This window comes from Saccopteryx bilineata, chromosome 2 (assembly GCF_036850765.1).
Source record: "Saccopteryx bilineata isolate mSacBil1 chromosome 2, mSacBil1_pri_phased_curated, whole genome shotgun sequence".
Taxonomy (NCBI): domain Eukaryota; kingdom Metazoa; phylum Chordata; class Mammalia; order Chiroptera; family Emballonuridae; genus Saccopteryx; species Saccopteryx bilineata.
Genome location: NC_089491.1, coordinates 271914334 through 271939445, shown reverse-complemented (window position 1 = coordinate 271939445; position 25112 = coordinate 271914334). Strand labels below are relative to the sequence as shown.

Here is a 25112-nt window from a genome sequence, read left to right as displayed (position 1 = left end):
GTGTGCCATGAGATGAAAAAGGTTGAAAATCGCTGATCTAGGGCACAGAAAGCAAAGCCCGCACAAGCCCAACATTTCTTTGGTCTTTTTCGTTTTTACCTTTAAAACCTGGGTAAACGGCAGCTCCTCACAAAGTCAAATACAGAATTACTTACACGACCCAGCAACGCCAGCCCTGGGAGTAAGAGAGCTGAACACAGCTCCCAAACTAATACAGACACCCGAAGGTTCACGGCAGCCCTATTTACAATGGCCCAAAGAAGGAAATGGCCCCAATGTAAGTGAGCACATGCATGGACAAACCAGGCGTGGTCTGTTTGACTCAGCTGCAGGATGGAATGAAGTACTGATATCTGCTACAAGGCGGCTGAACCTTGAAAATACGATATACTAAGTAAAAGCAACCACCAGACACAAAATGTCCCATATTGTAGGATCCTATTTATAGGAAATACCCAGGACGGGTACACCTACTGAGACAGAAAGCAGAGCGGTGGGTGCCAGGGGCTGGGGGCTGAGGGGAAATGGGTAGTCGGTGCTAACGGGGACGGGGTTTCCATCAGCTACCAGGGACGGGAGATGAAAACATTTTGGAACTAGAGGTGATGGTTGCACAACTGAATGTATTGAACGCCACTGGCACGTGCACTTTAACATGGTTACCTTTATCTTATGTGTATTTCATAAAAAATAAAAATCCATATTAATGTTATATTCTATTCACAATACGTTTGCCCTAACAAATGTTTTCAATTGTAACTGCCTTCTCTCTGACCGCAGTTCCTTTTCTACCCTACAGACTGGGTTCTGTGGTGCGGTGTGGAGTGGGAGGCGGGGCCCCAGATGTAGGTAGAGATCGTGAAGGTGGCTGGCAGCCTGGGGAGTCACGCTGACCCCCTTGCCTGGCCTTAGCGCTCAGCGGGAACTGGCCTCGGAGCTCGGGGCGTGCTCTGGGGTTCGGTGCAGTGGCCTGGTTCTCTTAGCACGACGGGGCTGGAACTCACCCAGGGAAAATTATTTTCCTGGGGCCTAAATTTAGTCCAGGGAGTTTGAACATTATGTCATTCCCTGAACTCACTGGGCAGTAAACAAGTTCGCAGCAAGGTCAACAGCTGGCAACCAAGCGGCCCTGTCCCACAGGCCGCATGCTCACACCTGGGAGAGGCGCGGTGGGAGCACGGGTGGCCCCTCGTCGTGGGCGCGTGGGCCCAGCCCGCTGTGGTGGTCCCACCTGAGTAATACCGGGAGACTGTGCAGGCCCATGGCCTGGGGTAGTCAGAAGAGGACTGTGGTAGGGCTCCCCTGGACTGTACAGCTTGTGGGGTGGTGGTGGGTGGCGGTGGCAGTTACCAAAGTGGGGTGGTTATGGAAGGAAGCTTTTACCCAAGCTATGATTCCTGCACCCAGCCCTTTAAAAGGAGAGACAGACCCCAAACAAGGCCATGGCCAGACAGGAAGCAGGACGGAAAAGAAGCCAGGACATGGTCCTGCAGGGCCCTGCCCCTAGTGCCCCTGGGGCGCCCCTGCCCCACTCGGGGCTCACCAGGCCCTTCCCAGTGCCAGGCTCAGCTGAGCAGTCTGCCCTCTAGCTTACTTCCCTGAGGTGACCTGGCAAGAGAGGCAAAGGCAACTTCCATTTGCCTCACATTATAAATGAGGAAGCAGAAAGGCGTGCAGGCAGGGACGCTGGCAGCCTAAGGCCACACCGCTGGCGCGTGTCGGCCCAGGTGTGACCAGCTCATCCTGTGTCCACAGTGCCCGGGACTGTGAGAGAGGTGATATGGGGACAGCACTGCCCTGGCAAAGAGCAAATTCAAAACACTACGGCTCCTGTTGTATGCAGATGGCTTTCATATCAGTATAAAATCAAGGGACCTTCTGCATGTGAAAATGTTCATTTAAAGGGGTCCAGAGACCTCAAACATAAACACCCATACACCTCTGCTTCCTTCCACAGTCAGACCACTTCTTACTGCTTCCTCCATTCTTAGCGTGGTGCACCTGCCACCCTCTCCCACTCAACAACTGCGGCAGCCCCCCCTCCACTGGTCTCCTGCCTCCATCTGCCCCTTCTCCCCCATCTGTTCTCAACCACAACAACCGAAGTGATCCATCAGATCATGGCCCTCAAACTTCCAAAGGCTCCCGTCTCACTCAGCATGAAAATCAGGGGCTGCTAACTGGCCTTCTGAACCCCAAACACTCCGGGCCCTGTCTCCTCTCCGATCCCATTTGACTGTCTGAGCTCCCCCCCCCCTCCTCCAGCCACACTGAGTGTTCTCCTGCCTCAGGCCCTTTGTACAGGTTCTCTCTGCTTGCAGTGTTCTCCCAGTTACCCAGGCGGCTTGCTCCCTCGCCTAACTTGAGCCTCATTTGCTTGGTGAGGTTTTCCCTGGCCACTGATTTAAAATCTCAGCACCTCCCCTTTCCCTTCCTAACTCTATAATTCTCCAGAGTGCTTATTTTCCAAATACTAAATGGTGGGATTTTTAAAATGTCCCCCCCCGCAAATACAAACCCCAGGCCTTACCTTTCTTCTGGGGCCAATATATGGCAAGGTCCCCTTAAAGACCTGTCAATCAGCCACCTGAGCTGAAGGCTGGATAAAGAGAGGAGCCTTCCCCAGCCCCCCAAGCCCGGTCCCGAGGGCACATACCTTCGGCCCCGGGGAGCTCTTTCCCCTCGGCCTGGGCCTCATCAGCCTTGGTGTTGGTGCTGTCACCAGGCATGGACGAGTTGGGCTCTGGCGCGGGGCTGGAGTTGCTGCTGTTCTCCTGTTTGATGGGGGAGGCGTCTGCTATGGAGCTCTGGTTGCTGTTGTCATCTGTGTGTGGGAGGACAGAACCACAGGTGAACCCATGCAGCTGCTGAGGAAAGGCGGGCTGGGGGGCTGGGTTTCAGCTCCTCCACGCCTAGCCGCCCGCAGCAGGACACTGTCCCAGGAAAGGAGACACTTCCTCCTCTAGAACCTCTGAGCTGGTACACCCAGCACCGTCCCTCACGTCCTGCAAGGCAAAGGGCTCTGGGAGTTGGGCTGGATCTGCCCCTGTCACGGGCTCCCTGAGAATCTGTGTTCGGACGCAGCCAGCCACAGACGGTGGCCGAGCACATCCGAAGTCTTTGGGGGGGCCTCTGAGGCCTCGTTCTGGGTAAGGGAACCAGACTTCTCGTGCACTGGGCACTGAAGCACTTGACCCTGATCTGAACAAACCTCTGGACCAACTTCCCCTGGATCTGAAATAAAGGCCAAGTCCAGCCACACAAAGTGGGATATCCCACAGCACGGTTGGCCCAGGCTCTTCAAGTCAGTAACAAACAAACAAGCAAAAATCAGAGAAGACTACTGTAAACTGAGGAAATTTAAGAGCTCTAACAGCTGCCTGGCCAGGCGGTGGTGTAGTGGATAGAGCGTCAGACTGGGATGCCGAGAACCCAGGTTCGAGACCCCGAGGTCGCCAGCTTGAGCACAGGCTCGTCTGGTTTGAGCAAAACTCACCAGCTTGGACCCAAAGTCGCTGGCTCGAGCAAGGTGTTACTCGGTCTGCTGAAGGCTCGTGGTCAAGACACATATGAGAAAGCAATCAATGAACAGCTAAGGTGTTGCAATGAAAAACTGATGACTGATGCTTCTCATCTCTCTCCATTCCTGTCTGTCTGTCCCTATCTATCCCTCTCTCTGACTCTCTGTCTCTGTAAAAAAAAAAAAAAAAGAGCTCTAACAGCTAAATGTGACCTAGGAGAAACTGATCTGAAACCTGTTTCAAATGAGCCAGTTGTAGGAGAGGTGTTGGGACAATTGGGGAATCTGAATACAGCCTGGAGTTGAAAAAACGTTAAGGGCTTACTGCTAATTTGGTGAGGGGTGACAATAGCACAGAGGATGACAACGTCATTTATCAGTGACGTGTGCGCGGGTGTTTGGGCCCAGACTTGCAACAAGAGAAATTTTTACTTTAATATGCTATCACACAAGTCCCACACCGTGGTCAGAGTTTCCCGAACTGTATTCTCAAGAGCCGTGCGGTGTTTTTTTTTAAATGGACATTGTATTTCAATTTGAAAAGTTTACATGTTTTTAAAAATCAGATGAGGCCAACACGGCATAATATTAGTGGAAATCTAGGTGATCGGTCTACGGGGATGGTATATCTCACTATTCTCTGTTGTTCTCTATTATGAAATTTTTCACCATAAAAAAGAAAAAGTGAAGAAAGGTAATTGGACAATGACAGAGTTGGGGGGGGGTGGTCCCAGGGCACAGACACCCTTGCTTTGGAACCCCTTCCTCGGACACAGAGAGCCATCTTGAACTCCAAATATCCTAGTAGTGATTTCAAAAATAGTACTATAATCTTATGCTGCTTTTCTGGGCCATGCTGCACACCTGGGACCAAGGCCACTTTCGTAAAGATGAGAGAGGGCAAGGAGGGGCGGGTCAGCACGTCCTAGGCACCTGCTACATGTTGGCACTGGGCTCAAGAGTCACCGTGTTTAATCGTATCAACAAATAACGAGGTAGGAGGCCCTGGCTGGTTGGTTCAGTGGTAGAGCGTCGGCCTGGCGTGCAGAAGTCCCGGGTTCGATTCCCAGCCAGGGCACACAGGAGAAGCGCCCATCTGCTTCTCCACCCCTCCCCCTCTCCTTCCTCTCTGTTTCTCTCTTCCCCTCCTGCAGAGAGGCTCCATTGGAGCAAAGATGGCCCGGGCGCTGGGGATGGCTCCTTGGCCTCTGCCCCAGGCGCTGGAGTGGCTCTGGTCGCAACAGAGCGACGCCCCGGAGGGGCAGAGCATCGCCCCCTGGTGGGCAGAGCGTGCCCCTGGTGGGCGTGCCGGGTGGATCCCGGTCGGGCACACACGGGAGTCTGTCTGACTGTCTCTCCCCGTTTCCAGCTTCAGAAAAATACAAACAAAAAAAAACAAACAAAAAAAAACGAGGTAGGAACTGTTAACACCCTCACTGTGCCGAGGGGAAAACTGAGGCTCAGAGTGCCCCTCACTCAGGCTGGTCTGCCCAACTCCGACCCCCCCCAAGTCTTTCTTCTACCTCCCCACCACCGCCCAGGAAGCGCCAGGCAGTCACACAGCCCTAACCGGGTAAATTGCATCGGATTTTAACTGTACTCTGGGGTGCTCGTAACACAAAATGTTCTCTTGTGAATTCTGGGACTTAAAAGAATAAAAATAAAAAAGATGTATGCTCTTTTGATTTACCTTTCGAGCAAATCTAAACTTCCTTCCTAGGCCAACATACGTGTGCAAGTGTATAAGAAGCAGAGAGGGAGGAATGGGTCCCTCCATGAGTTATGTTAATAAGTGACAACGGCTTGGACGTTTAGCAGGTTAGCTGCCTGTGTCTGGTCTCCCAGTAACAGCGTGACCCCGACACAGGTCTAACCTTGGCTGAGACTGCAGAGTGGGGTGTAGACGCCCCCTTCTGCCACCTCTGGCTACCCCACCCTCTCACCCGGAGCCTTCCGGAGAAGTCCAGCCTGACCCACACCTTTCCAGGCACCGGCACACTCACATGCTCTGGGCCCGGACTAGCCTGTGGCCGCATGCGTACCAAAATGAAAGTAATACCAGGAAGGCTGTGGCTACTGGTTTGTTCGGCATTCTAGTTGTTTTTTTTCTGGAGTGTTTGTCTGGATTTTCCTAGGGGCCACAAACTTGGGATCCTGTCTTCAAAGGACCCCTCACATGTTAGCACTGCGACTGATAAGCTTCCTGGCTCTGGGCAAGGGACCGGCACCTCTCTCAGCCTTGCTGTCCTCGCTCCACCTGGACAATGGGACTAAATGAGGTCATGAAACGGGCTTAGCAAGGTGCCTGGCACCCTGGGACAGTGTCTCAAATGTTAGCTACTAACCTCCCAGGTTTTACGAAATCACCGGATTCAATACCCACAATGACCTTTTTACAAAGTAGGCATTACCACCCCCCTTCGACAGATTAAAAACAGACAAACTGCCCTGGCCGGTTGGCTCAGCGGTAGAGCGTCGGCCTAGCGTGCGGAGGACCCGGGTTCGATTCCCGGCCAGGGCACACAGGAGAAGCGCCCATTTGCTTCTCCACCCCTCCACCGCGCTTTCCTCTCTGTCTCTCTCTTCCCCTCCCGCAGCCAAGGCTCCATTGGAGCAAAGATGGCTCTGTGGCCTCTTCCTCAGGCGCTAGAGTGGGTCTGGTCGCAACATGGCGACGCCCAGGATGGGCAGAGCATCGCCCCCTGGTGGGCAGAGCGTCGCCCCTGGTGGGCGTGCCGGGTGGATCCCGGTCGGGCGCATGCGGGAGTCTGTCTGACTGTCTCTCCCTGTTTCCAGCTTCAGAAAAGTGGAAAAAAAAAAAACAAAACAGACAAACTGGAAGGCTTATGAGTCAAATGACTAGTCCAGGATCACGAGGCTAGGGAGAGATTCTAGGAGAGTCGAATCTGAACCCAGGTAGGATCTCTGCTCTAAAAGGTCCTTCCTCATCTGAAATTCTATGACTGACCCAAAAACCCTGAGCCAAGCCAGGAGTTTTCTCAACTCCTGGGAGCGGAGTGCTAACCAATGCCAGGGAGACGGGTTACGTCCCAGCCCAAATACCGACAAGACAGCCTGCCCGGGTCTGGAGGGTTAAAAATTTGATCAAATCGATATTCCTTTTTGATACATTTATTCACCTAACACCACCTCGTTGTGCAAAAGGCTCAGAGTAGTCGCCAAGTACAAAGACAGTGAACTAGGATCAAGAGATGGAAAAAGGCAAGTGTTGTAAGCTCTATACCAGAGGCAGCCCAGGCAGGTGACAAAAGGAGGCAAGCCAGGTGGGCCTAGAGGGGCCATGCCCCCCCCAGGGGACAGTACTCGGCTTCCACAGGCTGGGGGGGGGTGCCCAGGGCTGCCCTAGCAGATCTTCCCAAAGATGGCAGGAATGCAGATTTCCTGATTTATAAATACCACAGAGTCAGACTTTTTTTTTTTTTTTTTAGAAACTGCACGTTTGACTCTCTGAGGTCAGAACGCAGGGGGCCATTTTCCGGGTAGGGGTGGGGGAGGGGACAACCAGGAGGGAATCGCAGGGGGATTACTGGGACCGTCTGGGCTGGGCACGTGGGTGTGTGTGTTTGCGGACACTTCATGGAGCCACAGGCTCTGGACCTGTGTGCCTTTCCTCTCGGATCAAAAGGTAAACGGAGACATAAACACCAGCGATGTCACGGACAGCTGCAGACTGGCTAAGGTGCGTCCCTAGCTTAGAGGTGCTCGGTGGGATGCCGGTGACAACTTTTGATGTAAAACAATCAAGGAAGGCAGACTGCCGATGTGGATTCATGTGAAGTCAGAAACCCAGGATGGAGGAGCTTCCCAGGAGCCAAAGCAAAATGGGGAATGGGACACACAGTCATGTGAGTGGTACATCAGGCCCAGGAAGGAAAAAGAACCGTGCACACCCCAGAACATCCCCTCTCGCTGGGTGAGAAGAGGATCTTATTTTATGTTTCCTGGCTTGTTGGGCTGGAAAAAGAAGTTTCTTCTCCTTCCCTGGGCCTTCTAGTTGGCACCATGGCACCAGTCCTGCCCAGCCCTCCTACCCCATGCCTGGAATGTGGACAAACCTGCTGGTGAAACAAAAGCTGACTGGGTTTCTGCCCCGGCCCAGGGACCTGGCAGGACAGGGCCCGGCAGCGCTGGGGGAGCTCACCGTGCATGTCCATCATCCCTGGGGAGGAGCTGTTCTCCGGAGTGGTCACCTCTGAGCCACACTTCTCATCTTTGCCCTTTTTCTTGTTCTTGTTTTTCTGGAGAAAACAGCAGAAACCGAGTCACCAGATCACGTGTGTGCATGCAGGCGTGAGGCCCTGGAGGGTGGCGTGCATGTTTCATCCCACAGACTCATTGCAGAGCCCCCGAGGCCCTGGAGGGCTTTTCTTGGCCCACATTTGAACTCGTCCCATGAGGGACCTCGATGGCTTCGGAACCACAGCCATGCACAGGGAGGCTTCTGGCGCTGGGGAGGAACCCCAGTATTTGTGGGGCTGGCACCAGCAGGCATGCAAACACCCTCACTGCGGGAGTCTCCTCCTCCTTTAGGTTAGGGACAGCATGTGGGGAAAAGGCCATGGTCACCCACCCAGAGCAGCTACAGCGATGCCAGGTAAGCCAGGAAAAACAGAGCTCACACATCCTTGCTATGGTCAGGCCTGAGGGCTCCCTTTCTCCACACCACAAAGGAAGACAGGGGTGGAGGTGGGGATGGGGGTGGGAGGGGCAAGGGATGCTGTTTTTTGCGCATGGTGCCATTTTTTATAACTGGAAGAGAGTAGTAGTGTTAGAAGCATCCTGCATCAATGGGTAAGAGGCTCATTAAATAAATTAGGGTGCATTCATTCAGTGCAATGTGATACAACAATTACAGAGAATAAGGCAGCTCTTCATTAATAATGAGGAATGACCCACAAAAACGCCACCCTGAAACACCATTTCCGCATCTTCAAGACGTTTTTATAGCAAAGGCGCGGAATGGAATGCCACCGTTCACAGTGAAAGAACAAACAAACACCGGTTTGCATGTTCACAGGTACGGCTCTCCCGGGAAGGGTAAACACTGGCCGCCTCCAAGGGCGGAGCTGAGTGGGGTGGGGGGCGTGGGCTGGGACAGGGAACAATTTATGAAAAGATATACATTAAAAAAAAAAAAGGTAACACTTGAAGGTTATGCAGACTTAGAAAGACAGAAAGTAGACTGTGGTTTCCAGGACCTTGGGGTGGGGGCAGCGTGGTGAATGCTACATTTTCTTTTCGGGGCGATGAAACTGTTCTGAAATTACAGAGGTGATGGTTGCACAGTCGTGAATATAGAAACATGACTTGTGCACTTTAAAAGAGTGAGTTTTAGGGCAGGTGAATGGTCTCACAGTTTAACGTTCTTAAAGCAATGTTTGAATTTTGTAACATGTTTTACCTACTGTATTTAAAGGACAGTTTTCAAGTTCTGAAGAAGAAAAAAAAATGGTGCAACCATGTCATAATTGGGTGTTTAAAAAGAAAAGCTGTCCTCCACAATGCAGCGTCTAGGCCACAATCCACAGAGAGGTGGATGCAGCTGTCTGGGATGGGGCCCAGAAGCCTGCATTTCTTCAAGATTCCCAGGGGATCAGATGCTCAGCCAGGTGGTGGGACCCTCCTCCCCAGAGGGAACAAGGGCAGGGAAATGGCATGCTCGTCACGGCTCAGAGATGATAGTGAATTAGCTTTATCTGAGCGCCGTCGGTGTGGCCACACTGGGTTATGTTCTCTCCATGTGACCTATCGCTTCTGCTCTGCGGCTGACACCTCAGGACCTGGATATGATGGCTTCATTTCATTGCATGGAAGAAGGAACTAGGTCCCAGCGTGCTGGGGTCCCCGGCAACACCATAGACCCATCGGGGGTGGTCTGTCCAACTCCAAATCCAGAGCTTGCTGCCCAGCCTGGAACTGCCCTGTCCTTCCCGACAGCCCACATATTATGTTTTCTCCTTGATCACGATCCATTTGGCACTTCCCTGATGTCTGTTTCATACTATTCTATAATTATCTTTCCCCAATGAGATTATAAATTCCTTGAGAGCAGGGACTACATCTTCTTAAATGCAACGGTGTGTGTACAACACTTAATGAAGTGCAAGGCACAGACAGAGGCCGGGGCCAGGCAGGGGCCGGAGCAGCCTGCAAGGAGCCTGGTCACACTCTGCTGCTCTTCCTCTGGGAACGGCCAGCACCAAATGCGGCGATGGTCTAGGTCTCAGGGCCCCTGGGGAAGGCAGCTGTGGTGGCTCCAGGAGCCTAGGCCAAGCCAGAAGGGGTGACAAACACCTGTGTTCTCAGCTCAGTGCCCCTCTACCCAGGGGTAGGTGGTCAGAAGGTCAAGAATGGCACCTCAGCCCTGGCCGGTTGGCTCAGCGGTAGAGTGTCGGCCTGGCGTGCAGGAGTCCCGGGTTCAATTCCCGGCCAGGGCACACAGGAGAAGCGCCCATCTGCTTCTCCACCCCTCCCCCTCTCCTGCCTCTCTGTCTCTCTCTTCCCCTCCTGCAGCCAAGGCTCCATTGGAGCAAAGATGGCCTGGGCACTGAGGATGGCTCTGTGGCCTCTGCCTCAGGTGCTAGAATGGCTCTGGATGCAGCAGTGCGACGCCCCAGAGGGGCAGAGCATCGCCCCCTGGTGGGCATGCCGGGTGGATCCCAGTCAGGCACATGCGTGTCTGACTGCCTCCCCGTTTCCAGCTTCGGAAAAATGGAAAAAAAAAAAAAAAGAATGGCACCTCAGGTCTGCCTGGAGACCCATGGCTGGTAACCAAAGACAGTGGAGGGAGGCTTTGTAACTCTGCCCTTACGGCCCCTTAGAAACCTGCCAATCACCAGACTGTTGCACCCAGGAGCAAATGGAACCATGCAGCTTAGTGTCAGCCATCTTCCTAGAGGGCTGTGCACATGAATAAGAAAGGTACTCCAGGCCGGAGGCACAGCCCATGCCAAGGCCTGGAGGTAGGACCGTTCAGGATTTTGGAACGACTGGAAATGACAGTAGCTGACCTGGGATCTTTGGAAGTGAGCGAATGGCCTGGGAGCCAGCCACTAGGCTGAAAAATGGCCAAGGAGGGGCTGTCACCAATCCCTGGGTCAGATCAAGCACAGCTGCTGGGGCGCCCTCTAGTGGTCAGAGTCACCTTCTCTCCCCCCCCCCCCCCTCATCTGCCCAGACTTCCTGCCTGCAGAAAACTCATTCTGGATTAAGAACCAAAAGGTGTTCCAGGAGTGGAGGGAGTATGTGCTCTGGGATCCTACCTGCAGTGTGACTCTGGGGAAATGGCTTCGCCTCACCCAGCCTGTGTCCTCACTTGTACAGAGAGGATAGAGATCAACTCCACAGGCTTGGGATGGGAAGGAAATGAGCAAGACCTAGCCTACGGTCGGGTGCTCAGGAATGGTGCTACGAGGATGGGGGGAGCGTCTGCTTGTCTGTGGGCACCACTGCGGCCTCCCCCACACCATGGTGCCCAGGGCCCTGGGGAAGGGATACCTCTGTAGTAAGGTACGTCCTCACTGACATACCGCGGGGCTCTCAGCCCGGGAAATGACATGCAGGGGACATTCCAGGGGACAGGCCCCTCATACTCACATCGTCAACCTTTGGCTCTGTCACAGGAACCCACTTGTAGATTCGCAGGGAGGTGTCACCCACGGTCACCCACTTCTTCTCCCTGCAGAGGAGGGGGAGCAGCCGTTACCAGGGGCTTCGGGGGCAGCCCTGCTCACCCTTTGGGGCAGCGTTGGCTGCACTCCCTTGGGGCAGCTGTGATGTCGTGGCCATTCGAGGTTAAGAGGACAGGGCCTGGGTCACACAGATATGGTTCAAATCCCAGCTCTGCCGCTCATGGGGCCCCTGGGCAAATAAATTGCTCCCTGCCTCTGAGCCTCAGTGTCCCTATCCACTAGAGACCGCATGTGGTTGGTTGTCAGTCTCTCCAGGGTGCCGTGAGGCTTGCCTAGGAGAATGCACGTTCGGGTCTTTCTGGTGCCTGGAAGGAAGTGCTTGGTAAGATGGGGGGTCGGGGGAGCCCTGGGGAGATGCCTCTGGATGGGGGGACCAGGTCCCAGGTTCTCCCAGTTTTCACCCCAAGGAGCCAGCAAATGGGGGCCACCCAAGCCCCTCTGGGCAGCCGAGGCGGCTACTGTCAGACCAGCCAGGTGTTTCCTCCTGTGGGTGGGAGTAGGGGTGGGGGTCTGCGGTCAGGGGGTGGGGAGCAGGAACACACAGCTGGGCTAACCACGCCGAGCCCCGCCACCAAGGACAGCTGAGGGTGTAGGAGGGCAGGGCCAAACCTGGATGCCCAGGGGCCTTGCCCCAAAGGCAGTCCTCGGGCACTAATGCCAAGGGGCTGTGACAGGGAAGCCCAGCCGGTGGGAGAGATGCCCGGGTCCCCAGCTCCTCAGTCCTGAGACTGGCCCGCCCCCTGCCCAGCCGTGTCCTCAACTCCTTGGGGACAGTGTCTAGTGCCCTCTGCCGCTAGAGGCAGGTTCATGGGTGAAGAGAAAATCAGAAGCCACAAAAGGAAAAGGGATGACTGGCTTTTTGTTAAGGATAATAATGGCTCCCCTTTCCTCCCCACCACTCTGCTCCAAGCCATCATCTTTCTCTAGATTACTGTCACAGCCTCAGACTGTTTTTGACCCCCTGCAGTATATAAGCCAGGTGTATCATTTCCTGCCCCAAACATGGGGAGCAATACCCAGAGACCACACGGGCTCAGGGAGGAGAACACACCCGAGGGAGAGCTGGGATTCAAACCCAGGCAGTTCCGGCTCCAGGGTCCACGCACCTTGCCACCGGGCTCCGCTATCTTGGGAGAAGTGGGAGGTTCATGAAGGATCTGCTTACTGCTCGATGGCGACCGACAGCAGGAGGTCAGGGCCAGACGCCCGTCGGGGCCAGGTGGCATAGCTGCCAGGAGCCCTCAGCAATCTCAGCAACAAGGTTCCCCAGCACCAAGAACTACACGTGGCATGGGAACCCCTGTTAGTGATCTGCCTGGCAGCCTCTCCAACTGCCCTGCCCAGATCTCAGCCTTGGGTCTTCCCCTCCATGCATATGGCGGGGCTCTCGCGCTGGTGGGACATGTGACAGCCTCTGGGCGCTCCACCACAAGGGGTTCTGGGTCCCTGGGCATGCTTAAAGCCACCTAACCCACGCCACACAGACCTCTGATCCCGAAACAGTGCCTGATCAGGTCCCACATGTTCCCCCTGGAGCAAGACAGGGCCTCGCTTTTATTATTATACTAGTGACCATTTCCAGTGTGCACCTCGTGTGGCAGGAACTGTCACGTTCCCCATCGGACAGATAGAGAAACTGAGGCACAGGGAGGTGAAGTCGTTCTTCCCAGAGCCAGAGTTCAAACCTTTCTTGCCACATGGCTGTTCAGAGCAGCCTCTCCACCCCCATCCTTGCCCCTTTTAGCCCAGAGAGAAGGAAGTCAAGGCAGGTCTCTAAGTCACCACCCAGCCATCTCCTGCCTCCTGGAGGCAGGACAGACAAGTCACAATCCCAGTCTTCCACCACCTCCATTCTGAACAGTCAGAAGGTGCCAGGAAGGGACAGGGGCGTTCCAAGAAGCAGTCTCAGTGACAAAGCAACAATCCACAATAGCCATTGTGTGCCGAGGCTTGGTGCCAAGCTTTTCATCCATATGCCCTCTCTCCCAGAGATCCCGACAGTCCTTGCAAAGGTGGACTACCATCACACCACTTTACAGGTGGGGAACAGGGGGCCCAAGTTCATGGCCACAAGGCCAGTCAGTGGCAGAACTGGGACTGGAACCAGGCTCTGACCCCAGCGCCCACCTTCTCCTATTCTGTCTCCTGTGTAAACTAAGACTCCAATCCACAGAGCACATCAGTAACAGATGCTGGACAGACGTGCCAACTGCTGGAATCCCGCACCAGTGACCAGACACCACTGCTCACAAGCCCTCAACTGGCTTTCTGGGCCTGTGCTCCTGTAAGTCAGCAAATCCACAGTATGAGGTAAAAAATAATAATAATTGACTTGCAATACACAAAACACCTTTCAGGGCAGAAAGCACACCAGATCTAGGTGTGCCGGCTGCACACGAGCCAGGACAAATGCTCACAGTTGCCGATGCTTCCCAAAGAGGTTATGGGCTCCTCAGGTTGTGAGCTCAACACAGCCAGGCTGCCCCGTTGCCCCAGCTGGTGACCTCTGGCCTGAGTCCCCGGCTCACCGTGCTTCAGTTGCATTTCTAGACATGGACACTGAGAGGCTTCAGGACAGAGGACAGAGAGGGAAGAGCTCCACCTCAGGCCTGCCACTTGGCCAGCGGTCACCAGAGCAGAGACAGAGCCCCGGAGGTCAGGTGTAAGTCACCGAGCCAACACCAGGGAGGACAGGAAGGGGCTTCACTGGCAGGCGGCATGAGCTCTGGGGGTCTCAGCAAGCTGGTGGTTTGGCACCGTCTTGGGAAACAACACCACATGGGCTCATGTAGAGGAGCAGCTGGGTTCCCGCTGCTGTCCCCAAACCCATCAGCCACCAACACAGCCCCCACCCCCAAGGAGGGGAGTAGGCTGTAGTTATCATCAATTTTGGGTGGTAAACACGTGGCCAGCAGGCATGTTTTGCCTGGCCAGCATGGTACTTTTAAAAATTTGAATCAATTGCCAGACTTTACAAAAAAAGAAAAAAAAAAAAGAAAAGAGAAAAAAGTCAGACAACATAAAAATCCAGATTCCTGGCTACTCTCAAAAACATGACCTGATCACAAGGGGTCCACAGCCCCCCTCCCATACCCAAGGGGCAATGGTGCTCCCCCAATGGGGCTCTGAGGCTCCCTCAGACACCCCAGCTCTCCCCACTGGCAGCCACTGGACCCAGTTGACCTCAGGCATTCAGGCACCACACTGCACCCCTACCTCTCTGAGGAGCTGTCCCTAGGTGCACCCCAAGCCCTCTTGCCTTGATGGCCTGCAGTAACTCGCCATGCTTAAATGTCTCTCTTCCCCCATCAGACTTGGGCTCAGACGGAGAGACCAGTGAGGTCCTGGTGACAAGAGAGCCTCCTCCCTGCAGGCTCCTAGATCAACTCCAAGCACCCATCCCAGAGTCTCCAGGCCAAAGCCAATTCCCAACGTTCTCCGAGGGCGAGACCGTCCTGGGGCCTCCTGGCTTCCTGAGAGAGAGCTCCACTTCGTATTCATTTCCCAGGGTTAGTCCCTGAAGTCCCTGAAGCCTCAGGAGGCCAGGCCAATGGCTGGCCTTACCTTCATGAGGCTGAGACGCACCTGACCTACCCTGTGCCTGGCAGGAGAGTGCCCCCAGAGGTACCAAGGTAAGGCCCGAGGCACAAACCTCCCTCGGCCCCAGGGACGGGCGGGAGGTCCTCGGGAACAGGCCTCTCTCTCATCTCCACAAGTCATTGAGGGACCCTTCAGACCAGACCCGCAGGGACTCCCTCATAAGCCTACCTCTCGTCAATTCAAGCCTTTGCTTCCTGCCCAATGACTCAGCCTCCTCTGCTCTCCACCTGCATGGAGCCTCCTAACCCTGGCCCAGCTTCCCAAAAAGGGGCCACCATTTTGTCCTTCCTTCAGCCATCTTCTGGCTGCCTCACACTCCGCCAACCGGCCCTGCTGGGACATCAGACAGAAAGGAGAGGAGGAACAGCGGCTCCAGACAGTGGTCACGGCTGGCTGCTGGCTGCTGGCTTTTTCCCGGGGCAGGGAAAGGGTGGAGCTGGCAGAGGGTGGAGGTTGCTGGGGTCCCTGGGGCTGGGGAGAAATATCCCCCTAGGCTTCCAGCTGAATGGTAGCTAGGCACGTCCATTATCCTCTGGGTAACGTGCAGACTGCTGCATTAAATCTGAATTTCAGATAAACAATGAGTAATTTTTCAGGGTATGTCCCAAATAGTGTACAGGACATCCTTGTGATTTTAAAAGAGGTATTTAAAAAAAACGTTGTGTTGCTTACCTGAAATTCAAATTTAACTCGGGGTCCTGTGATTTCATTTGCTAAACCTGGTAACCCAGCCTCTCAGCTAGCGGAGAATGGCATGGTTGGTGGCCACACAGTTAATAAACAACCCAGAGTTTGGAGGACGGACTGGAAATCCCATCCTAAAGGCACAGTGAAGGTGAGATTTCGTTTCTCTGGCGCTAAGGCAGTCTTTTTTGCTGAGAAGGGGCAGGAAAAAAAAGGGAAGGAAGGGAGGGAGGGAGGGAGGAAGGAAGGAAGGAAGGAAGGAGAAAGAAAGAAAGAGAGAGAGAGAGAGAAAGAGAAAGAGAAAGAAAGAAAGAAAGAAAGAAAACATCAGCAAAATTAAGTTTCTATGGAGTCCACCTTATAATAAAGACAACATTTAATGACCACTCCTGTGAGCAGAGATAAGCTCTGTTGGAGACAGGATCTTATTCTGGGGGGGATGGGAGGGAGGGTATAGAAATCACAGGACCCCCTTGTGGTCATGGTTAGAGAAGTTACATAGTCCGCCCAAGGTCAAGGCAAGGAAGTGGTCAACGGACTTTCAGGCCCTGAGATCCCAAAGCCTGAGGTCTTTAGAGAGCATGATAAGTTGTTTCCCAAAACACAAGGAGGGAGGAGGTCTGTTCCTCCCAACTCCACCAAACACTGGCGTGGCCTGCGGTGGGGCTCACAAGGGTGGAAAACCCCATAGCTCCATCTGTCCTCCCTGCAGGGCAGCTGGCAGGCAGGCCCTACAAGAGCAGCTAGCTGTCAGGGTGCAGGGGCCTCTGCCTGGCTGGGAACCTGGGGCAGAAGGCCCTACTACTCCTTGAACAGAGAATGTGTGGCAGCTTATCCCGACTCCTTTCTCACCTCCAGACCCGTGACAGAAGGGACTCAGGCGCAGACACCAGTTCTTTCTTTTGCACAGGCGCTAAGGGGACAACTCCAGCCTTCCCTCTGGGAATCCCAGAGGAGAGGGGGATTTTCCTGTGTGTGTTTTGGCCTGCAGCTGTTTCTGCCATTTTTAAATGGCTTCAGTTGGGCTCGGGGTGTCCTGCGCACTTGGGGAGCTCCCACAGCACCCATAGGCTTGGATCTCAACTTTGGAAAGCCTCCCCTTCTCACGGTTCTGAAAATTCTTTGTCCCACTGGAGCCAAACCCAGCCCTCCACGGGCATCCGGCCATCTGCAGGCAACCCTTTCCATAGGAGGCCCCGGAGCACGTGGACTTTATTGATTTTCCTCTTGCCTTTTTTGTTGGGTTTGACTCAGAAAGGACAGCTAACTTGCGACACGGCTAGACTGGATCCTCGCCCCCTGTGGTTTTTAGAGACCAAGGTGTTACTCAAGAAATGACACCCCTAAACATAAACATGGCCCGCCACGGGGAGCCTAACCAATTTTCAGGTTTTAAATAAAGGGTCGGGACGAGTTCGCTAGCGCTGACATTCAAGAACGTCGCGGCTGCTCCTCTCTCTCCCTGACCCTGATGAAGCCGTGGGAAAAAAATAAAGTTGAAATCAGGGAGCCAGGAGTTTTCAACAAGTCGGCCTCAACCTGGCGATCTGCTGAGCCTCGGGCCTGGCCCTGGGGCCGATTCCTAGCCAACCCCGCCGAGACTGAGCAAACGTTCGGCCCTGTTAATTACAACAAGGCCACGCCGGACACTCCAGCGCGAGCTGGAGAAACACACGCGGCCGACCCCGAGTCCCCCTGTGCCCCCACTCAGAGAACAAAACAACGGCTCCCTCCGCAAAACAAACACGAGCTGCTGGTTTGGGAAAGACAGACGCGGCCCAGGACCGGTTTCTGGCCAAAAACATTCTCTCGTCCAAGCCCCGCGCCCGGATGCCAGGAGGAGAGGGTGCAGGGGGTGCCCAGCGCCCCGGGCCCTGCGACATCTCCTCCTCGCGCTCGCCCCCATCTTGCTTCCTCGCCAAGAGCCCTCGCTCCAGGCAGTCCAAAGCGCTAAATTTAAACGGCTCGCGCTCTGCAAACTCCGCAGACTCGAGGGCGCCGGGCCTGGGCGGCGGGGAGCGGGCGGGCGGGTGAGCCAGCCCGGGAGGGAGCGAGGGAGGGAGGCCCGGCGCGGGCAAGGGCGCGGGGGCCGGCGCTGCGCCGCCCGGGGCGCGCGGGGAGGAGGAGACGGAGACCGCGGCGGCCCGCTCCGCGCCGCACAATGGAGCTCGCGCTCTCCCCTCCGCCGCCGGCATCGCGGCCCCGGCGCGCGGGAAGCCGCTTTCATGTGACTTGCACAAAACGAAATGGCTTCTGGGGCCGGCCCCGAGCCCCCCTCCCAGGAGTCCAGCGCCGCGGCGGGGACTGCCCGCCGCTCGGCCGCCCTACTCCGGGCGCCCCCGCCTCCAGGCTGCCGCCGCCGCCGCCGCGCCAGGTGGGCGACAGGCGCGAGCGCACCTGGGCAGCGGCCGCGGCCCCGGCCCCCGCCTCGCGCAGGTGACCCGGCTCGCGCACCGCCCGCCCTGTCCAACTCCCGGGCCCGCGGGCGGCCGGGGGCTGCGCCCGCCGGCTTTCGGTACGTGGTCTGGGGTCGGCCGGCTGCGGCGCCGAGCCTCGCCTCCGCTTACCATTTGCGCACTTTCTCGATAGCCGCCATGACCCTCTTGATATCATCTTTGGCCCGGCTCCTGGTCTCGGCTCGAACCGACCTGCCCGACATGGTTCTGGCGGGGAGAGAGAGGCTGCGAGCGCGCCGCCGGGTCCTGCTCGCGCTCCGCGGCGGCCACACTCGCGCCCGCCGCTCACTCACTCGCACACAGACTCACACACACTCTCTCACACACTCTCACACACATACACACACACAAAGCCGGGGCCGCCGCGCGCCCGGGCCCAGTGCGCAAGCGCCGGACGGCAGCTGCACCGAGCAGGGGGAGCAGCGCCGCCGCGGCCGCCAGCAGTGCGGCCTCCGGGCGCCGCTGCCGCCGGGCCGCCGGCCTCCCACCCACCCCCGGGGGACCGCGAGGGGCGCCCAGCGACCCCGCACGCGGCGAGGGCTGCGGGCGGGCGCGCCGAAACTCACCCAGAGGCCGCAGGTGCCGCGGGGTCCTCCGGAGAGGGCTGGGTGGCCGCGTAGGGGGCGCGTTCCTTGGGAGCCAGCCCGGCCGCGCGTCCGCCGCCCCGGGTTTGCGGCAGCGGGTGCAGTAACGCAAGTTTCCTGCGGGGCTCTTGACTTAGCGGAGTTGAAGGCGGCGATCCGGGACGCGAGGTGCTCTTGGAGAGAGTTGAGAAACACTCTGCTCCGTGTAAACGCGCGATCTAGGATGCCGCTCCCCTTTCATGCGTCCTTTTGGAAAATGGGGGTCGGAGGAAACGTGCCTGGGGCGGGGCAGACCCTGAGAGACACTCGCCCTTGCTTATTAAATGGCTTTCAGCAGGGAAAATTCAATGACGATCAGCATTTTGGAGGACTCTTGAGGTTGTTCCTTCCTCATCCCTTCCAGGCCAGCTCTGTGGAGGAATCTACAGTTGTCAGGACAACCCAGGTGCCACATCTTTAGTTCAAGTGCAGCTAAACCGACTTGACCAGAGTTAATTCAGCCCAGATGGATGCTGGGCAAAATGGGAACGACCCTGTCATCAAGCTCAGGGCCTTGGACGTAAACTATTCCAAGACCAACCATTTTACACCTGGGGAAAGTAAGTCACGAGGAATTTCAAGGTCACAGCCATAAATTAGACCTTGGACTACCACTCATTCTGGAACCAAGCAGTTTGCCCTGAGGTTTTGGTACGCTGTAATGGAGTGGGAGGCTGTACTGCAGGTCTTTTCCTAGGCGTGTCTTCCTACCATTCTGAACCACAAGTTCCTAATGTGAGAAATGGAGAGAACACCTACCTCAGAGAATCATTCTGAGGAAATAACGCCACAGCAAGTCTTAATGCAGAGGTCTCATATTGTCGGCCCTCTGTCCATGTCAGGCCAACAGATATGTGCTTAGGGTCACAAAGAACTGTTTATATATAATATAAACATATATATAATAGGAAGATAGCATATCAGAAATCCAATTATCAATTGATTAATACATTATCTATCAGTCATTAAGACAAGAATGAAGGCCTGACCTGTGGTGGCACAGTGGATAAAGCTTCAACCTGGAACACTGAGGTCACTGTTTAAAACCCTGGGCTTGCCCAGTCAAGGCATGTAGAAGAAGCAACTACTATGAGGTGATGCTTCCCACTCCTCCCCCCATCCTTTTTTTCCTTCTCTAATAATAATAATAATAATAGTAGTAGTAGTAATAAAATAAAATAAGACAGGAATGAAGTACTGACATATGCCACAACATGAATGAACCTTGGAAACATACTAAGTAGAAGTAGCCAGTCACAAAAGATATCATAGGATTCCACTTAGATGAGCTATGTCTGTTAGATAAAGCCACAGAGACAAAAAACAGACTGGTGCTTCCCTGGGGGCCAGGGGAAAGGGGAGTGACTTCCAATAGACATGGAGTTTCCTTTTGGGGTGATGAGAAGATTCTGGATGAAAAAGTTCTAGTGGTGACGGTTGCACAACCTTGTAAATGTACTTAATGCCATGGAACTGGACAGTTTAAAATGCTCAATTTTATGTTATGTGTATTTTACTACAATAAAATAAATCCAAATACCAGCTTTTCTAGAAATAGCAAAAGGTCTACAACCTGGGCCCCAAGTGCCACATGGCAACGATCAGCCCTGTGCCCCTCAGACAAAGCTCTCAGTGTCACAAGTCACTTCACTTATTTGTGTTACCAGATGGCCCCTGAAGGAATCTGGTTTTGATCTCTGAGTAAACTGTAAAGCTTTCTACAAATGTTCTTTATAAATCTAGTATGTCACTTTTTATAGTTTCCTGACCCCTGCAGATCCTTTAAAATTTCTTTCTTTCATCAAAGCAGTTGTTTTATAGTCGTCTGATCATTCTAGTATTTGAAGTGCCTGAGGGTGTTTTTTGCTAGTTCTTGCTCATGGTGTCCTATTTCCTTGTAATCTGTCTGGTTCTCTTTGACCACGCTGAACACTGTACTTTAAAATGTATTAATAGGGATAATTTGAGGCCCAGGGTGAAGTTACCTTCCTACATCCACATTCAAGGCTCCTGGGTCCTTGGACCACCCAAGTGATGCCACTATAGGGTGTACAATTGAGTAAGACTGGTTTGCTTATTGTACCCTGAGTGTGGGGTCCATGATGTAGGGCAGCTGGCTGACAAACCTGCACTTCCCAACTCTGTTCAGTGACCTCCTGTTGGTAGTTTGAAATCAGCCATGTTGGGAGCATTTACACTATGGAAATTGGCAAGTGCTACACACATCTCAGGACCCTTTTCCCAACCGCACCCAGAACTGGTCGGTCAACACTTACTAGCATACTACTGGAAGAGCCTAATGGGGTTCCAAATTATCGTGGGCAAGTCTCCCCTGAAATGTGAGCCTTATGATGAGTTTCAGACTGGGAGGCCTTGAAAAAAAAGTTTTTTGATAAACCAAACATTGCAATCTGCCTCTCAGGACTTTTTCTTGCCTATAACCACAACCATAAAAACCGTCACCAGCTCAGACGCTACTGGATTGGCACCTCACTTATCCATTGATGCAGACATTGGCTTGCCCAAAAGTTGGGCCACCTAAAGTCATATGAAAATAAAGGGATAGTAGATATGCAGTGCTTTGGAAGACTAATGTGTTCAAAGGTGAGACAGTGTAATCCAGACGGTCCTCTAACAATGAATCATTAAACGCAGACTATCTGGTCATGACCCAGTGACCTGGAGCAAAGTTGGAATCTGTCCACAAACAGGCTGGGCGAATTTTCAGGCCAGGAATCTAAAAGGCTGCCCAGGTGTCAGCTGCCTCTCTGCCGTGTATGCAGTCATTTTGGCTGCCCAGCATCTGAATACCCCTCCGAGTTCTGGGAGAGCCTTTGGGTAAAAAGTCACCTCCCACTACAGAAGCTAGAAAGGGCCTGTCTCTCTCTTCACCCAGGGAATTAGGTCCTGGGCATTAGCCATTTGGTGGATGGTCTAGCCAGTTTTGGTTTTTTAAAAAAATAATAGCTTTGTTGAAATAATAACTAACCTACCATAAAATACATCCTTTTAAAGTGGTTTTTACTATGTTCACCGAGTTGTGAAACCATCACCACGATCACTTTTAGAACATTTTTGTCATCCAAAAAAGGAACCCTCTACTCATTCATAGTCACTCTTCCTCCCTCTCTCCCCAGCCCCAGCAACCACGAATCTACTTCCTGGCTCTATGGATTTGCCCATGGACATTTCACATCAAAGAAATCATATATGTGTCCTTTTGTGTCTGGCTTCTTTTACTTGATATATCTGCAAGGTTCATCCATGTTATGGCATGTTAATACCTCATTCTTTTTTTTTTTTTGTATTTTTCCGAAGCTGGAAACGGGGAGAGACAGTCAGACAGACTCCCACATGCGCCCAACCAGGATCCACCCGGCATGCCCACCAGGGGTGAGGCTCTGCCTACCAGGGGGCGATGCTCTGCCCCTCTGGGGCGTCGCTCTGCCGAGACCAGAGCCACTCCAGCGCCTGGGGCAGAGGCCAAGGAGCCATCTCCAGCGCCCCGGCCATCTTTGCTCCAATGGAGCCTTGGCTGCAGGAGGGGAAGAGAGAGACGGAGAGGAAGGGGGGGGGTGGAGAAGCAAATGGGCGCTTCTCCTATATGCCTTGGCCAGGAATCGAACCCTGGTCCCCCGCACGCCAGGCCGACGCTCTACTGCTGAGCCAACCGGTCAGGGCCCCTCATTCTTTTTTATGATTGAATGCTATTTAACTGTATGGATTTATGATATTTTGTTTATCCAGTCTTCCATTTATGGGCATTGGCTTCTTTTCACTTTTGGGCTACTATGAATAATGTTGCTATGACTATTCATATACAGGTTTTTTATGCGGATGTGTATTTTCATTTCTCTTGCCTGGATACCTAGGAGTGGGATTGCTGGGTCATATCGTAATTCTAAGTTTAGGAAGTGCCAGACTGTTTTCCAAAGTGGCTGCACCATTTTACATTCCCACCAGCAGTAAATGGGGCTTCCAACTTCTCCAAATCCTCACCAACACACGTTATTATTTGTCTTTTTTATTTCAGTCGTCCTAGTGGCGGTGAAGAGGTATCTCATGTGGCTTTGATTTTGACTTTGATTTTTTGAGAGAGAGTAGGGCCAGGGGAGAAATGACTCTCAGCAGAGTGGCCGTTGAAAAACCTAAGAGAATCGGAAGCACTGAGCTGCCAGGGTGGGCAGTACCATTGGCATCCTGGTTGCCTTTGGTCCCTGTTCATTTTCAGAGCTTGCTTCTCCAGTCTCCACATTGATTCTGTGAGCTACCTGATAGTCTTCAAATAAAGTCCCTAGCCACTTAATTAAGCTAACCAGAGCCAATTTCTAGTGCCACGAACCAAAGGTCATGACTGATACTATCAATATATTCAAGCTGCCCCTTAGTTATTAACTTTCCTGAATGCCTCACCTCTTGTAATCCTTCACTTCTCCCCAAACTATTTTTTTTTCTTTCTTTTTTTTGTTGTTGTATTTTTCTGAAGCTGGAAACGGGGAGAGACAGTCAGACAGACTCCCGCATGCATCCGACCGGGATCCACCCGGCACGCCCACCAGGGGCGACACTCTGCCCACCAGGGGGCGATGCTCTGCCCCTCTGGGGCGTCGCTCTGCCGTGACCAGAGCCACTCTAGCGCCTGGGGCAGAGGCCAAGGAGCCATCCCCAGCGCCCAGGCCATCTCTGCTCCAATGGAGCCTTGGCTGCGGGTGGGGAAGAGAGAGACAGAGAGGAAGGAGGGGGGGTGGAGAAGCAAATGGGCGCTTCTCTTGTGTGCCCTGGCCGGGAATCGAAACGGGTCTCTTGCACACCAGGGCGACATTCTACCGCTGAGCCAACCGGCCAGGGCTCCCAAAACTATTTCAATAGTCTCCTCACTCTTGTTCCTTTTCCCAGACACACCCTCCTGCCTATCACCCAGTCCTATGCGTCTAACATGCAAATTTAACCCACTTCTTTTTTTTTCCACTTTATTTATTTATATTTTTTGTATTTTCTGAAGCTGGAAACCGGGAGGCAGTCAGACAGACTCCCGCGTGTGCCCGACCGGGATCCACCCGGCACTCCCACCAGGGGGCGATGCTCTGCCCATCCGGGGCATCGCTCTGTTGCGACCAGAGCCACTCTAGCACCTGAGGCAGAGGCCACGGAGCCATCCCCAGCGCCCGGGCTATCTTTGCTCCAATGGAGCCTTGGCTGCGGGAGGGGAAGAGACAGAGAGGAAGGAGAGGGGGAGGGGTGGAGAAGCAGATGGGCGCTTCTCCTGTGTGCCCTGGCTGGGAATCGAACCCGGGACTTCCGCACGCCAGGCTGACGCTCTACCACTGAGCCAACCGGCCAGGGCCTTTTTTTCACTTTAATCATCAAGTTTAACCTCCTTGATTCAGTACACAAGGCCATTCATAGTGTGACCATTGCCTTCTCTGGCCATCGCCCCTAGGGACCCCTCAGATTGGCTGCAAGTGCCTCGCTTTGGTCATTTCTCCTTTGCCTTTTCTGATCTCTTCCTCCTTCCCACCCCTGTATTATATCACAAGATACTGTAATTGTTGATGTTTCCCTCACTACAATGTCACCTTCTTAAGGACAAGAATAGTGCTTTGTGCTATATTGTACCTTGGCTTACCACACTGTGTTGACACTGAGGTCACTCTTAGTTAAAGGAGCTGTAGACCACAAGTTACTGCCTTCTAGAAGAGTAGGAAAGACAGAGGTACCAACAAAGACACTGAGGACAGAGTAAGTGGCAAGCATTTGCTGATGCTCTACGACACACAAGGCCGCCTTCTGCCAATTACTGGGGACTCAGGCAAATGCACAGTCAAACGCAATCACATGTGAAGGGACAAGATCTCTGAGAAAGTTGTGGTACTGTGAAGCCAGTAGACACGGCCACCCTCATAGCAGCCTGGCCCATGCAGGTTCGCATTAGATTTGGACAGTCGGTAAAGAAACAATGGAGCCAAAAACTGATGGGCCATCATCTTTAATCCTAGCTTGCACCCGGCAGGCAAGTAAAAACACACACTGGGCTCCAAAACCCACTCATTCAGTGCTCACAAAGCTACTGACTTTATCTGAGTTTCCTAGAATCAAAGGTTTCTAGCTCACCAGCCTTATTCATCTCTGTTCCCATCTCCTTCCTTCTCCCTGCACAACTGCACAAACTGGCTTTTCCTTCAGCACTCTGCCATCTTGGCTGCTTCTCCTGGCCTCCTCCACCTGGCCTTTCTCTGCTCTGCTCTCTAATGCTAATCTCAGGAACTGAGAGAGCAAGCTCCCGGTCTGCCCCCACTTTATAGTGCAGAAATCAAAACCTTTAATCCAATATACAAAATAGAGAAGTTTCTAATACAAAGTCACTTATCTGAGGTATGATGGAATTGTACCACCCCACATCAAAAAGGGTGGGAAAGGCTTAGTCCTAAAACCAAGCCCCAGGCTACAAGGATCCTGCCTGCCCACAGCCTGCCCCCAACACACATTAATATCACCTGGGCGACGGGCCTCCCCATGG

At 53.7% G+C, this 25112-nt stretch overlaps 1 protein-coding gene across 1 annotated transcript in view; it reads right to left on the bottom strand.

Moving 5' to 3' along the window:
• The window catches only part of BCL7A (BAF chromatin remodeling complex subunit BCL7A), a 28363-nt gene extending 9634 nt beyond the window's left edge, over positions 1-18729 (bottom strand). The window contains exons 1-5 of the mRNA XM_066260646.1: positions 18539-18729; positions 18084-18179; positions 11138-11219; positions 7683-7779; positions 2657-2824 (exon numbers count right to left, since the gene is read on the bottom strand). Coding sequence (XP_066116743.1) covers positions 2657-2824; positions 7683-7779; positions 11138-11219; positions 18084-18175 — 439 coding nt within the window. The 5' untranslated portion in view covers positions 18176-18179; positions 18539-18729. The remainder of the gene's footprint in view (positions 1-2656; positions 2825-7682; positions 7780-11137; positions 11220-18083; positions 18180-18538) is intronic.
• Between the last annotated feature and the right edge of the window lie 6383 nt (positions 18730-25112).